General features: G+C 43.6%; 1 protein-coding gene across 7 annotated transcripts in view; it reads right to left on the bottom strand.

The window, feature by feature from the left end:
* The window catches only part of SH3GLB1 (SH3 domain containing GRB2 like, endophilin B1), a 41,284-nt gene extending 29,382 nt beyond the window's left edge, over nt 1–11,902 (bottom strand). Inside the window, exons 1-2 of one of the 7 annotated variants that reach the window (XM_060202286.1) lie at nt 11,680–11,902; nt 189–330 (exon numbers count right to left, since the gene is read on the bottom strand). In XM_060202286.1, coding sequence (XP_060058269.1) covers nt 189–330; nt 11,680–11,751 — 214 coding nt within the window. In that variant the 5' untranslated portion in view covers nt 11,752–11,902. Of the gene's footprint in view, nt 1–188; nt 331–9,183; nt 9,207–10,124; nt 10,149–11,679 lie in introns of those variants that run through there. The other 6 variants (XM_007529961.3, XM_007529964.3, XM_060202287.1 and 3 more) reach the window with 6 other exon arrangements.
* Between the last annotated feature and the right edge of the window lie 4,083 nt (nt 11,903–15,985).

Below are 15,985 nucleotides of genomic sequence, written 5' to 3'. Positions count from 1 at the left end.
AGAGACTGTCAGAAAGCATAGATATTTAGAGAGAGACACAAAGATGTGCTTATCATTCTTTTCCTCACCTAACCAAAGAAGAACTTTCAAACAGTCATCAAAACTTTCTTCCCGTTTTACATTAAAAAAGCCCACTAACAGTACCTTTTGAAAGGATTATCTAAAAAGCAGACAAGTAAATTTCTTACTGGGATTTGGTTGTAGCAGTACTTCAGTTTGTTTCATTATTTTTTCTGTCCATGTCTTGGTACATTCAGCTTTGCCAAGGAGGTTCTCTAAGTGCGCATCCAATTCTGTCTTCTCAGCCTGGCCGAGCTTTTCTTCTGTAAACTGTTATTTATTGTACACAGAAATAAACTTAGTGAATTTAATGTGACATGTACGTGTCAGCTTTCAATAATATACATTTAAAGAGTAAAATATACCCCAAATATACTTAAGAATCTATATCAGTAGTTAAAAAGGAAGCTCAAATCCAAGCCTTTCCATAAATATGAATAGCCAGCTGTAAAACTGACATATAAACGTGTCATTTTTGCCCTTATGAAATTTATCCATAACTTCATTGTGGTGCATATGACTACAGGATATAATTAACATATCGTCTTAACTCTGCTAAAACGTATGATATGAGATCTACAGAAAATCCAAGATACTTCTTTTACATAGAATATGCGAACATTTCCTTGTAGAGGTGGAGTAGCAGCAGTGTGAAGGAACAGCTGAGTCAGCTGCACCTAAAGTCAAACTCTAGTTGCTACTTGTGTGACTTGAGCAAACTTTTGATTAAGTTATTTCATGGGTATCCTTCACCACAAGCTAAATAATACATATAGTACAGTGTTTTGAGAACTAAGATTATGTATGTAAATCATTTTGTCCAGGGTATATAATGAATTTTAAAAAGGGCTATTCATGTTCAGTGTGGCTTTGAGTTATAGGTGTTTTAATCACAAAAGCTAGGTCTGTAAGGGGTCTCCTGAGAAAACAACTTAAGTTCTTGCTTTAGTGTATCTTCTAGCCAATTCACTTATAAACTAGGTTTTGGAACATATACTATTCATACTATGGAGATATCACTCAAAGACCATGGAACGTGGTTAAATCTACTCAGGTTATACACCTTATTAGTTTGAGTATGTTGGTTGTTGAGGACATGCAGCACTTCCTTTACTATAACAAAGAGGTAAAAAGATTTCCAGGTACGTTTCATGGAGACTTGTAGGTACTTTTAATTAAATCCAGAAGTGATGACTCAAGTTGTTTATCACATATAATTCCCCTCCAGTATATGTTGCATCATTATCTATGCCTGCTGGTCATGATTCAATTCTATCTAACAAAATATGTCCACCTTACTTTCCCATTTCTTAAAATATCTTCTGCTGCTCTACTTTCTAAGTATATCATCTGTTTTAGCACCCTTTTGGTCTACTAGTTTCAAATGAAACTGGGTAACACTTTTACCAGAAAAGCTCTCTAGAATTTTATTCTTAGACTTTTGGCAACCCCCACCAAATTTCTTATGTAGGGGTTAGAAGGAACAACTTCATGAACTCTGAAAAAGCCATATGCCTTTTTGTGATGGACGTATAGCCAAACTTTGGTCCAATGGGTAGAACTGAAAATAACAGCAGGACCAAATCTACTGACTGTTTAAGTTCATAAATTCATAATAGCTGAAGATAGGAGAGGTAATGAATGGGCAAAAACGCAAAATCTAGTTTCTACAGTGTGGGAAGTGGTGCAGTGGCTAGTTTTTGACCTTAAAACGGTGAGGCACTGACTAACTGCTAAGCACTGCATATGCTAGAGAGGTACTCCACCCCTCCCTCCCCCCTCATGTTAATAAACAGATCATAAAAACAAACAAAAACAAAAACACTGTTTTCAGGACCAGCTGGATAATTATACAATCTCATTCTTAAAGAATCTTTGTATTTTCAACAGATGCCTGAAAATCTTAAGCAGTAAGACTTCCCACGGAGATACAGATGAGAATTATACACACTGGAAGTCTACTTCTAATGATTAAATTAAGTACCTGCCAGATAAAGCAACCCGGTAAACAAAGAAATATGCCCACATGAACATCGCTTATAAAGGATGACTAGTTAAGAAATTCTTCAATTAGTATCTTAAAGGCTGGGAACATATACACCGATTTCCCTTTAGCAACTCTATTTGTTCATTCAGTCAGTAAGCAGTGCCCAGAATATATGTGCTTCCCCACTGTAGGCTGACAGTTTTCAGACAGAGGAGAGAGGGGGACGCCAGAGCTTGCCCTGGTGCTATGAGTGTCTATGCGGTGCCAGGACTTGAATCTGGGTGGCATGCGTAGGATGGCAGGTGCCTGATGTAATATTTTTTTAGCTCTTGACTTTGTTATGTGAGCTAAGTTTCAGGGAAACATTTTCTTTTGATAATATTTCAGAAAATCAATAATCACAAAGCTAGTTATTTAGAAAAGGAAACTTTTTAATCTTCAGGTAAAAATCCTGCTTAAATTATTTAATATTTTTGATTCTCATTATACATGAATATCTCATTAATAAACATTTTTTTAAAAATTGAAAAATGGGGAGATGAAGTCATGGCTGGAGAAAGGACCAGAAAGCTATATCAAAGAAGAGAGTAGCTCCCAAATATGGGAAAGTGTATAAATATTGTTGACTGTAAACCCTATCGATTTGATCTGATCTGGGCCCCTATTCAGCTTAGGAGCCTATGTGACCTCTGCATCCCTCTAGATCTGAGCTCACATTCTCTGGTCATGAGTAGGAACATTCCAAGTTGCCCCAATATCGACCCATCTTCCTCAGGTGTAGCACAGAGTATGTTGTCCAGCCTCCCTTCGGAGGATGGAATATTCTCTACTGTTGTTGATCCACATTGAGGGCAAGGTTGTATGGGGGCCCACAAAGGGGTCTATTGTATTGTTCCTGATAGAGATGACTAGTAACAATGGAGAGAGGGACTTATTTGAGGTCTAGGCCCCTCATGTCTGTTTGGGAATCTCAGGACTCCCCGACTAGGGCCCCAGCTGATGGGGTGGCCTGATAGTGACTAAAGAGTCATCATGAAAGCATGCCAGTCTCTTGCCCTTATTCAACTTTTGCAGCCTTGCTTTGATAAGGTTAGCTTTGGAATGACTGAGGGAAGTGTAATAGAAAGTAGGTGAGGAGGGTATCTAAGTCTAAGCAGACACTGTTTCATTAGGAACTTTATGGTGTCTTTTTCTAGGTCTTTCTACTTGCTTGCTGAATATACTGACTCACTGCAGACTATTGTGCATTTTTGCTTCCAGGTATATAGTTTGCCCTAATTTAAGGGTACATGTGAACATAGACAGACAATAACTTGGATCCACCTGCATATCAGCTTTCAGGCTCAGGGGGAAAAAACAAACCCAAAACTAGTATAGTCACAGGCTCTTTAGAATATAATTAAAATAGGCCTACTATCTATAAAATGGAGACCCCCCCCCCACACTCTTCAGTTGAACTATTCTAGCCTTTAGGTTCATGATTAGACAACAATTTGTTTAGCTTTATATGTTAATTCTTTTTCAGCCATGAGGTTCCAGATGCTACCATGATGCCAACCAGACTTCCTTAGGCAGATGACCCCACCAATGTGTCCTGGAGCCCAGCTTCCTCAGAGCCCTGCCCCACTAGGGAAAGAGAGAGACAGGCTGGGAGTATGGATCAACCTGCTAACGCTCATGTTCAGCGGGGAAGCAATTACAGAAGCCAGACCTTCCACCTTCTGCACCCAGGTGAGGGGATGAGATACAGAGTTCTGGTGGTGGGAATTATGTGTTGCATCCCTCTTACCCTATAGTTTTTGTCAGTGTTTCCTTTTTATAAAGAAAAATTGAAAAATGATATAAGGGTGTAAAAGTCCAATGCAGCAAAGATGAGTATTTGCAACATGACAACTTAGCTGAACTGAGTATGAGAAAGGAAAAAGAATACAAACTGATGTGTGAGGTAGTCTACAAATATACATAATGAAAGATCTTATTTTTGGTACAAAAGGGAAATTAAAACAACAACAACAACAAAAGAAATGCTTACATATTAGTAAAAGAAAAACCTGAAGAAAAAAAAAAGAAAAAAGAAAAACCTGAGTATAGAAACCCTGCTCAGGAAATAGTGGTTCTGGAGCTCCAGGAGTGGGAAGTAGAGCTCCAGGTGTCTCTCTCTCTTTTTAAAAAATTAAAAAAAAATTATTTATTTATTCCCTTTTGTTTCCCTTGTTTTTTTACTGTATTTATTATTGTTGTCATTGTTGGATAGGGTAGAGAGAAATGGAAAGAGGAGGGGAAGACAGATGGGGGAAAGACACCTGCAGACCTGCTTCACTGTGAAGCCACCCCCCTGTAGGTGGGGGGGGGGGCTCGAACGGGGATCCTTGTTATGCAGGTCCTTACACCTTGCGCCACCTGCGCTTAACCCGCTGCTCTATCATCCAACTCCCTCTCTTTCTCTTTCATCTCCCCCTTCCCTCTTAGTTTCTTTTCTAACCAAAAAAGAAAAACAAAACCTCTCTTGCCCAAGACTCTGAGATCTCAGGTTCAATCCCCAGAACTATAAGCCCTAGTTGAGCCGAGTTTCTCTCCCTAATAGAGTGAAATTTCTCCATTGTTAATTAGACTGTAAGATATACTAACAAAATATTACAATACTTAGTACACATATATTTCTCTAAAGCATTTAAAAATTCATCTACATGGTAATTTTGAGTCACCTCACTTAAAGGCTCAAGCTACTAATCAAAGTATGGAGCACTTATGAGATATACTTATTTTCTACTAACTTCCAGATATATAAGCAGCACACAGCACGGTTCTTACTCTCCAAGGATTTCTAATTCTACTGTCTAAACACAAACATAAATTTGTAATAATGGCACGCTGGTTCAGATGATTATTTAATTTTTTACCCTTAAATTTTTTATTTTCAACATCTTCAGGTTCAAAATAGACCTGGCAGTTTTCTGATGACAGTAGTAATTAAAACTATAGTTGATTTTAGGGAGTCGGGTGGTGCAAGGACAGCAGTAAGGATCCTGGTTCGAACCCCTGGCTTCCCACCTGCAGGGGAGTCGCTTCACTGGTGGTGAAGCAGGTCTGCAGGTGTCTATCTTTCTCTCCCCCTCTCTGTCTTCTCCTCCTCTCTCCATTTCTCTCTGTCCTATACAACAACGACAACATCACTAACAACAACAATAATAACTACAACAACAATGAAAAAGAACAAGAGCAACAAAAGGGAAAATAAATAAATAAAAAAATATTAAAAAAACAAAAACTATAGTTGATTTTAAGCATAAATTTTAGTGAATTACAGTAATTAATAATTAAACTTGTGAAAATGGTCTACAATAAAGTCAGTGTAATTAAAGAAATACAAACCCAATGCACTTTAAATGTCGTTTAATATAAAAGTTTTTTTGAGAGAGTTGGGCTGTAGCACAGCTGGCTAAGCGCACGTGGCACAAAGCACAAGGACCGGTGTAAGGATCCCGGTTCGGGCCCCGACTCCATTGCTTCACAAGCGGTGAAGCAGGCCTGCAGGTGTCTGTCTTTCTCTCCCCCTCTGTCTTCCCCTCCTCTCTCCATGTCTCTCTGTCCTATCCAACAACAACAACAATAATTACAACAATAAAACAACAAGGGCAACAAAAGGGAATAAATAAAATAAAGTAAAAGTTTTTTGTATACTGCAAAATGACTAGCAGACAGCTTAATTTCCCTCTGTCTATACAGTTTCTCTAAAGACTGCTGTAAGGAAAGGACTGGCATTGAGTCAGCCACGCTATGCTAGGCACTATAATCCTTCCTTTACTGCCGAACAGCCCTGCAGCTTATGAAGTGAGCCTGGATTCCATAGCCTCTACTAGAAAGAAAAAAGAACTGCAAGGAAAGCTTGTGATTAAAAGACATCTGTTTATGTGAGGAGACCTGAAACCACACCCTTGAGGTAAAAACAGATATGTAAATCATTACTTCAAAAATATACGAAAATATACATTTGCTCATTAGAAACCATCAATTCTTTAAATAGGCAGAGTACCATTTAAAACGTGATCTAAATTTCTTAAGTAAAAAAGTATAACTTGAGGCTAGGTGGTGGCACACCTAGTGAAGTGCACATATTACAGTGCACCAGGACTCGGGTTCAAGCCCCTGGTCCCCACCTGCAAGTGGTGAAGCAGGGCTGCAGTTCTCCCTTTCTATCTCCCCTCTAGCAATTTCTTTTAAAAAAATATTTATTTATTTAATTTTTGAGAGAAACACCAGAGCACTGCTCAGCTCTGGCTTATGGTGGTGCGGGGGATTGAACCTGGGATTTAGGAGCCTCAGGCATGAGAGTCTGTTTGCATAATCATGATGCTGTCTCCCCCGCCTAGCAATTTCTTACTAATAGTAAATAAAGATTAAAAAAAAAAAAGTATAACCCAATTCTAAAAAGAATGCGCTAGTAAACTGTAAGTGCTTCTCAACTTGTACTGCCCTTTGGAGTTCTTTGAGGGAGCTCTCAAAACCAAACCAGGGTGCACTGGCTAGGGAGGTGGCTCAGCAGGTAGAGGACACTTGTGTGCCCGAGGCTCTCCTGCATTGTATATGGAGTGGCGCTCTGGTCTCTCGTTTAGAAGTAAATCTTAGGAAAAAAAAAAAAAAGAAAAGAAACTAAGCACAATGATGGTCAATCAAAACCAAAAGGATTCTAATTTGCTTAGATTAGGGAACAGTGTGTAAGAATCCTAAAACAAAATTAAAAACCCCTGTTTTAAGATCATACATTATTATTTTAACATCAGGTGAACAAGTCATACTCTATTTAGCAATTTACTATATTAATGCCAATAGTGCCAAAAGATATGGGTTTAGGATCACACTAAATATGCAGTTTTTACATAGTGGGAAGTTAAATAGACTTTGAATGAAATGCTTATTAGATTTTGATACATAGGAAAGTTATTGCAGCTTACATTTGATAAAAGAAACAGGATTTCAGAAGTGTATACCAGGAATAATTTGGAATTCAATTCAGATAAAATCTGCCTGGAATAATCTGAGGACGGTATCATACTCATCTTTACATCTCCACTTTAGACACACCATTATGCTTGCTGAATTAAACTAAAATTTGAAAACTTTCTGCCTTCATAAGATGGAAAATGCTTATGGACTTTATAGTATAAATTTGGTGGTCAGAAAATTTAAACAGCCCTTTTCCTAAGGGATTTATATAGTATAAAAATAACATTTTTTTTTTTTAGAAATTATATGGTCTTATTTTAAATATGACGAGCAAAGCTTTGCTTCAACATTATTCTAAAATGAAAATGCATTCCCTTGAAAGAATGAAGGGAATAGTAATTCACAAAATGAATATTTGAATAATCAATAAACATTTAACTAAGATGAACTGGGAGTAGTATGAAGTCTTTGAGGGCAGGAGCTGGGCCTCAGTGTTAGGTACCTACAGGGCACTCAACTAGATTCATATCAGCTTCAACTTCAGCAGAAATGTTACAGAAACATGAAAAAAAAATTTAACGTCCTAAATGATTAAAAGACCTTATGTATATGTCTATTCACTTGTCAATTTTACTGTAACATTCTTTTTATAGCAGTAAGGCATTTTAATTAGCCTGGGGGGTGGCATCACCTACGCCTGAGTGATGCTCTGATTCTCTCCCCTTTCTCTTAAATAAATAAATCTTTTTTTAAAAAAAGTAGCAACATATATACATATGTACTTAGAAGGGTTAGAGTGATGAGGCCCATTTACATGCTATAATAGTTTGATTTCACTTCTTGAAAACAAGAAATGTGCAATTTAAGAAAGATTTTTTTTAATTTAATGTGAGTTAGAGTGAGAATGAAAGGGGGTGGAGAGGAACAAGCACTTTCTATATTGGTTTATGATGATGCCAGGGATTGAACCTGGACACTGGGGCCTAAGCCATAGTAGCATTAGACTCTGAGCTATTTCTGTTTGCTCAGAAATGTGTATTTATATATTTTAAATATTTTCCTTACTTTTTATATATTTAATTTATTTTCCCTTTTGTTGCCCTTGTTTAACATTGTTGTGGTTATTATTGTTGTTGTTATTGATATCATTGTTGTTGGACAGGACAGAGAGAAATGGAGAGAGGAGGGGAAGACAGAGAGGGGGAGAGAAAGACAGACAGGTGGGGAGCCGGGGGCTCAAACCGGATCCTTACGCCGGTCCTTGCGCTTTGCACCACGTGCGCTTAACCCGCTGCGCCACCGTCCGACTCCCAGAAATGTGTATATTATAAATAAAAAATTTTTAAAGTAAATTGAAAGGGTATAGCAGTTGGCCAACCAGAAAACGGTCTATTCCCCAAGTTGTAATTTAATATGGAAATTATTATTCAGAAATGTGAATGCTGAATTCTATTTCTAGTGATCATACTGCTTATAGAGTAATTGGCACAGTTCTTATGCTATTCATAGCACAGAACTTGGCACTCTGGCACTATTCAACTCCATTTAGAGTAGACTCAAGTTATTGACCGAATACTCATTAGAAAGCAGTGTTTTGGGGCCATGTGGTGGTGTACCGGGTTGAGTGCACACATTACAGTGCACAAGGACCCTGGTTCCAGCCCCCACTCCCCACCTGCAGGGGGTAAGCTTCATAAATGGTGTAGCAGATCTGCAGGTGTTTTTCCTCTTTCCCTCTCTATCTCCTCTTCCCCTCTCAATTTCTGCCTTGTCAAATGATAGGAAGAAACAAAAACAAACAAACAAAAAACAAAGGCTGCCTGGAGCTGTGGATTCTAAGTACAGCACTCAGCCCCAGCAATAACCCTGATGGGGTTAAAGATAAACAAACAAAATATTAAAAAAGAAAGCAATGTTTTGTTAAAAATTATTACAACATTCCAAACTTCACATTATACTTAGAAACCATCTTCACTTTATTTTTATAATGTAGTGAGGAAAATGTCAAACACATACAAAGGTAGAACAGTATAAGGAAACCTCAAGTCTCCTAATAAGCTAGGGGGAACAACCATTATCCCGCCATTATTCCAACTACCACTCCTCCAATTTTTCTCACACTTTAAAGCAAATGTCAGTCATAGTATACTGTCGTTTACAAATATTTCAGGAAGTATCTAACACAAACAGACCTTCTCTCATAGCCCAGAACCTCGGCCTTCACGGCTGGCATAGCTGAGTCAGAGCACCTTGATCTGCCTCAACTATGGCCAGTCGCAGACCTCTGGCTAGCTGGCGTCCCTGCAGTCAGTCAGTCAGGCACTTGGTCCCGCCCCTCCCATTTTCTTTTCCTCTCCCCAAATTGGCAACCTGCCACTTCCCTGAGGTCTCTTTAAAGGCGACCTTACTGGCTAGGTTTGCCCTGACCTTCATGGCAGCAACTACCATTCCTACCGTGAACCTTCTTACCCTTCTCTTCTTTTTTTTCCCCATCACCACCTTAGGAATTGACTATTTTGTGCTCTCCGGTTACACTGTAAAGTCCTGGACCGCAGATGTTCGGTTGCTATTTTCATTTGTATCCAGAATAGCAGTGACAGATACGGAGCAGGCTGTTAATTATTTGATTGCTGACAGCTTAGGATAGAATTCTATCAATTTTTCCTAAAGAGGTTGAAATAGTGAGTAACTGAAACGCACGTGGGAAGACTATCTTCTAAAAGCTTTGCCAGATTCATTCAAATTCTAGGATGTGTCCTATTAAGCACTGTGGGTTATGTGTACCTGAAAACATCTAACTTCATGGTTTTCGGCACTGAAAGTCAAAGGAGCCGCACTGAAACAAAGGTAAAGTATCAAAATCAAAATTCACTTTGGACCCATTATTACGCGTGCTTTTTGCTGCCTGTCTTCCAACTCCTTGAAAGCACGAAATCATTTGAACTGTGAGCTTGGCCGTCTTCACCATATGCCCAGTATCTCCGCGGAGAGGGAGGACAGAGAGCACCTCGAAGCACCTCGCTTCCTCCCCACTAAGCAAACGCCAGAGAACTCCGGGGGGGGGGGGGGTCAAAACCTACAAGCACTTTGCCCACACCACACACATTATTCGTCTGAGGGATCCGAAACCAACTGCGTCGTCCTAGATGCTCTCTGCTAAGTCTCCCCAAAGGCTGTCGCGCTCTGCTTCCTTCATCCCACCATCACCAAACCAGCTCCAGTCATAGACCTTAGCAGAGAGCAGCTGTGCAAGTCAAGAAAGTCACCGACCTCTCTTTGCTGCCGCAACCTCCTACCTAAAAGGGGGGCGGGCGAACTCCGGGTGACACTGTCACCCAAAGGGCCGGACGGAGGCCATCGGTGGGTCAGATGCCTAGCAAACGTGGGGCAAGTCTTTTTTTTTTTTTTTTTCTTCCCACAGCGTAGGCAGCTATCGACATGCGTTTCTTCAACTGCTATCACTCCTCTGCCAAGATCCTGCCAGGCTGAGCCGGAGCTAGGCCAGCACGCAACCAAAAAACCACCACACCACCGACCAGCCCAGAGCCGGGGTACGGAGGAGACCCACGGGGAGGAGGGCGCCCCTCCGCTAGAGCGAGCCACACCACTCATTTTACATTTCAACGTCCTTTGGGTCAGGGCGTACCAGAAAAACCCTTTTTTTTTTTTTTGTTGTTGTTGCTGTGTTGTTGTCCTGTCGTCCCTTTCCAGACACCGAGACAACAACAACTGCTTGCTGCCAAGTCGCGGCTGCGTCACGCCGCTTCCACGCCAGACTGTTTACAAGCCACGTGATTCGTGCTCGGACTGTGGCCCATCTGCTCAGAGGTGCCACTGCGTCCGCAGAATGTGGGTGACGACCGTCGAGAGGAGGAGGAGGAGGAGAGAGAGAAAGAAAACAAAGAAAAGAAAAGAAAACAGAACAAACCAACCAACAGAACCAAAACCCAACCCACTGTCCCGAGTTCCCCAGGACTGGCACTTCCTTGATTGCGGAATAGCCCGCACACACGGAGCAGCTTCACTTATTTATTTATTTTTTTCCTGCCCTGGAAGAAACTCAGCCACCAGGAGGAGCCTCCCCTCTGGCCTTTCCCTCCGCTGGAAAAGAAAAGGGGGTGGGGACCCCGACCTCCACCCACCCCCCATCCCGGAGGCGGGGGGAACCCTCCACCCCTAACCCCCCCGGAGCTGCCCCCCTGGGCCTTGGCCCCGGTCTGCTCGCCCAGCGCCGACCTCCATGGCCCCCCCAGGGCTGCCAAGGAGCCAGGGCACGAAAAGCAAACTTCCTCCTCGGACCCGGCCTGTCCCCCCGCAACACACACACACACCCCGGGGACCCGGGAAGGCGGTCCCCCAGGCGGCCGAGCTCAAGGTGTCCTCCCTCCCTCCCTCCCTCCCTCCATCCTTCCCGGCGCCAGAAGACGCCAAGGGTCCGTCTGCTTCTCCCGCAGCGGCGGTTGGGCCCAAGGGGGCGACGGCAAACCGCCGCGGGCCCGGCTGGGTGGGTGTGCGGGTGGGGGCAGCATGGCCGCGCCCCTCCGTCCCCCGGGCCCCTCCGAGACCTCCGGCCGCCCGCCGACGCCGACGCGGCCCCCTCCCCGCCCATCCCCGCCAAACCCCGAGGCCCCCATCCACCCCGCCCCCGCCTCGGGCTCCCACACAGCCGCCGCCCCGAGTCCAGGTACCTGGACGGCGCGACTGAGAAAGGTGCCGGCGTCGGCCGCCAGCTTCTTCACGTTGAAATCCATGATGTTCATTCTGGGCGGCGGGCGGGCGGGGCCGCCGGCTGACCTAGCGGGGAGGCGCCGCGGCCGGGCTGGGGCGCCGGGCGAGCGCGGCGGCGGGGGCGGACGTGGTCGGTGGAGGGAGGCGGCGCCAGCTCCGCCGCCGCCACCGCCGCAGCCGTCGTTTCCGTCACGGGGTGGGGAGCGTGAGGGTGGGGCCGAGGGGGGGGGAGAGAAGCAGCGCCTCCCGGCGGGCCGCACGTCCGAGCGGCGGCCACCGAGCCTCCGCGGCCCTGGGTGAGGCCACTAACGTCGGCGCGGGGCGTGTAGGAGGCCGACGGCCCGGCGTTCGGCCGGGGGCGCCCAGGCGGGGGTGGGTGGGTGGAGGAGGGGTGGGGAGGCGGCTTTTCAACGGAGGAAGCGAGCGGCGGCCGCGGGGCGGGGCCTCTTTCAGAGGTTCTCGCGGGAACAGCGACCCCTTCAGGCTCGCGGCGGCTTAGCCACGCGCGCGACCTGGGTCTCGAGGGAGGCTCGCGCTGGCTGGAGGGAGCCTGGCGGGATCTCTAGCCGGCGAGTCTGCGGCGAAGCACAGTGCGTGTGCGTGTGCGTGTGCGTGTGCGTGTGTTCTAGGGGGAAATATGGGAATGAGAGCATAGCATTGCATTATCTGGGAAGTGAGAACCCGTTCACCTGTCAGTCTTGCAGCACCCGCGTGTGGGTGTGTGTTTTCTAGGAGGAATAATTAGGGAATGAGCATAGCATTGCAATATCTGGGATGTGAGAACCAGTTCACTTGTCAGTCTTGCAGCACCCGCGCCTTGCTCCTTCCTGACAGCTGGTGGCACTTGATGAATGTTTTTCAAGACTAGGGTTGAGGCTTTAAAAAAAAAAAACACGTTATTTATTGGATAGAGACAGACAGAAATCAAGAGGGAAGGGAGTCAGTCATAGGAGAGAGACACCTGCTACATTGCTTCATCACTTGCAAAGCTTTTCACCTGCAGGTGCGGACAGGGGGCTCAAACCAGAGTCCTTGTGAATTGTAACAGGTGTGCCCCACCCGCGTTGAGCTTCCTTCCTTCCTGTCTTTCTTTAATTCTTTCTTTTTTTTTTGTCTGCACCAAATCAGTTGCTCATTTAGCATTATTAAGGACCTGCTGTCTACCTGTACTGAATCTGTTGCTGGAGATACCAAGCTGAGAAAAGACCATCCCTGCTCGCAGGAAGCTCTCCATTATTTGAGAACATCTCTATCTACAGCTCTGTTTGCTGCCAGGAGAACTCTGTGACTAAGGTGGCATTGCACATCCTGGACTAAAGGGTCTGTGCTAGGTGCCTGTTGTGTGCAAAGGACATTGCCACAGATACAGTCTTTGGTCAAAGACACAAATACAGGGTCCAGGTGGTGGCGCACCTGGTTGGGCACACATATTACAACGGGCAAGAACCTGGGTTCAAGGCCGTTCCCACCTGCAGGGGGAAAGCTTTGTGAGTGGTGAAGCAGGGCTGCAGGTGTCTCTCTGCTCTCTCCATATCATCCCCCTTTCCTCTGGATTTCTGGCTGTATCTATCCAATAAATAAATATAATTTTAAAAAAAGGGAATTAAAAGAAAGTGGTGAGAGAGGTATAATGACTTTTAACTCTTCAGCCTGGCAAACTTTACTAATAAATAAGAATCTGAGTAATCATCTATTAATAATTATGAATCCACCTTCTCTGACCCATCCTGGATGGAGCTAGAAGGAATTATGTAAAGTGAGATAAGCCAGAAAGAGAAAGATGAGAATGGGATGATTCCACTCAAACAGAAGTTGAGAAAGAAGAATAGAAAAGGAAACACAAACCAGAATTTGACTGAGTTTGGAGTATTACACCAAAGTAAAAAGACTCTGGAGGGGGAAGGCACAGACTTTGGTGATGGGAATGATGTTAATAGATACTCCAGGTAACTTAAAGTCTTATGAATCACTAATCAACATGAGAGGGGAAAATAGATCGAATGTCTTGAGCTCTTTTTTTAAAAAAATATTTTATTTACTTATTTATTCCTGAGAAATGATAGGAGAGAGAGAGAAAGGACCAGACATCACTCTGGTACATGTGCTGCCGGGGACTGAACTCAGGACCTCAGGCTTGAGAGTCCAAAGTCTTATCCACTGCGCCACCTCCCAGACCACTCAAGCTCTTTATAGACTTCAGTTCTGAGTATATATCCATTTAAACACTTAAGATTTCAAATTAGTAAATTGAATTTTAACACTGGGCTTAGATTGTTAATGAATTTCAAATCATATTTGGGAAATATTAAATCACCTATAATCTTAGGCTAGGGAGACTAGAAGCAACTGGTCTTGTCAATATATAAGATGTAGTTATTTGTAAATAGCATTCAATTACATAAATATTGATAAAGTCTTGTGTGGTACAGTAAATCCTAGTCATGGGATTTTCAAAGTAAACCAAGTTCCTAAATAACTTGACTATAATAACAATTATCTGTTGCCTTCTTAAACCCTTAAGACAGCAAGCAACCTTCCTCATTTTCTGTAAAACTTGTATGTTTCCCAGCCCTGGAACCTCTGGGCTTCTGCTCATTTTCTTTCATGCTTCTCTTGATCCACACCATTGGATACTGCACCCACTGACCTCAACCAAATCAATGCAACCAGTGCCACCTCAACATGATTCACTTTGGACTGTGTCCAGAGATACCAGGCCTGGACGTCAACCCTCCAGCAAATACACTCTGGTGAGACCTTTCCTAGCTCATGGGATTCCTTAGTTCTATTACAGTTGGCACATTTCCTAACAAAGCAACAGAGCCTAGATATAGACCAGGGCCCATGGAATAGGGCACATGTGTACATATATTCATAAATTGGGGGGAGGGAGAAATGTATACCTTAAAGGAAAAGTGTGCAATAGTCTACAGTGACTCAGTAAGTTCAGCAAGCGAGTAGAAAGGCCTAGAAAAAAGAGATACCATTGACAGTCGTGCGGTAGCGCAGCGGGTTAAGCGCATGTGGCACAAAGCGCAAGGGCTGGTGTAAGGATCCCGGTTCGAGCCCCCAGCTCCCCACCTGCAGGGGAGTTGCTTCACAAGCGGTGAAGCAGGTCTGCAGGTGTCTATCTTTCTCTCCCCTTCTCTGTCTTCTCCTCCTCTCCATTTTTCTCCTATCCAACAATGATGTTAAAAACTACAACAATAAAACAACAAGGGCAACAAAAGGGAATAAATAAATAAATATTTTTTAAAAAGATACCATAAAGTACTTAATCAAGTATTTTATATTTAGGCTAGATACCCTCCTCACCTACTTCTTATTTCACTTCCCTCAGTAACTCTAAGTCTAATTCTGCCAGATAAAGTAAAGACTGAAAAAGCTGGGTAAGGGCAAGAGTCTGGCATACTTTGTCCACTCCGTTATCCAAGACCTTGGTCAGGGAATCCTGGAATTTCCATATAGATAAGATGGACCTAGACCTTTAACAGATCCTTGTTTCCACCATCAGTGGTCATCTCCATCAGGAACAACACAGTGGACCTCTAGAGGACGTTCTTCTCAGTGTAGAAGAACAATGGTAGAAACTGCCCCACTCTCCAAAGGGCTCGGTCAACATACTCTACCACTTAAGGAAGACGGGTCCTGCAATGAGTGCAGCCTAGACTATTCTTACCTGTGATCATGGAATCTGTTATACTGACAGGAATGCAGAGGTTACACAGGCTCCTGGGCTAAATATGAGTAGACATAGGCCAGATCCATAGAGCTTACAGTTAATGGTATTTGTATACTTTCCCCATATTGGGAGCTTCTCTCTGCCCTGATCCAGCCTTCTAGCTCTACTCTCAGCTCTGACATCATCTTCCCAGACAATACTTTTAGCCCGCCTGCATATTAGTTGGGGGGTTCAGGCAAAAATAGTAGTCATGGGCCCCTTGGAATATACCTAAAATAGACGTCCTGTCTTCTTCTTCCAGCAGGAAGACCCCAAATCTCATTTGCTATATTACCTTTAAGTGCCAGATTATTTTGCGCCGCTTGATATCTTAGTGCTTTTCCGCCACCACGCTACTATGACACCAACTTGATTTCCTTGGGCAGATGACCTCACCAATATGTCCTGGAACCTCACCTCCCCAGAGCCCTACCCCACTGGGGAAAGAGAAATAAGCTGGGGCTATGGATTGACCTATTAGTGCCCATGTCCAGGGGAGAAGCAATTATAGGAGCCAGGCCTCTCACCCTTTGCACACTTAATGA

This window comes from Erinaceus europaeus, chromosome 11, assembly GCF_950295315.1.
Source record: "Erinaceus europaeus chromosome 11, mEriEur2.1, whole genome shotgun sequence".
Taxonomy (NCBI): domain Eukaryota; kingdom Metazoa; phylum Chordata; class Mammalia; order Eulipotyphla; family Erinaceidae; genus Erinaceus; species Erinaceus europaeus.
This window is presented reverse-complemented; position numbering and strand designations above follow the sequence as displayed.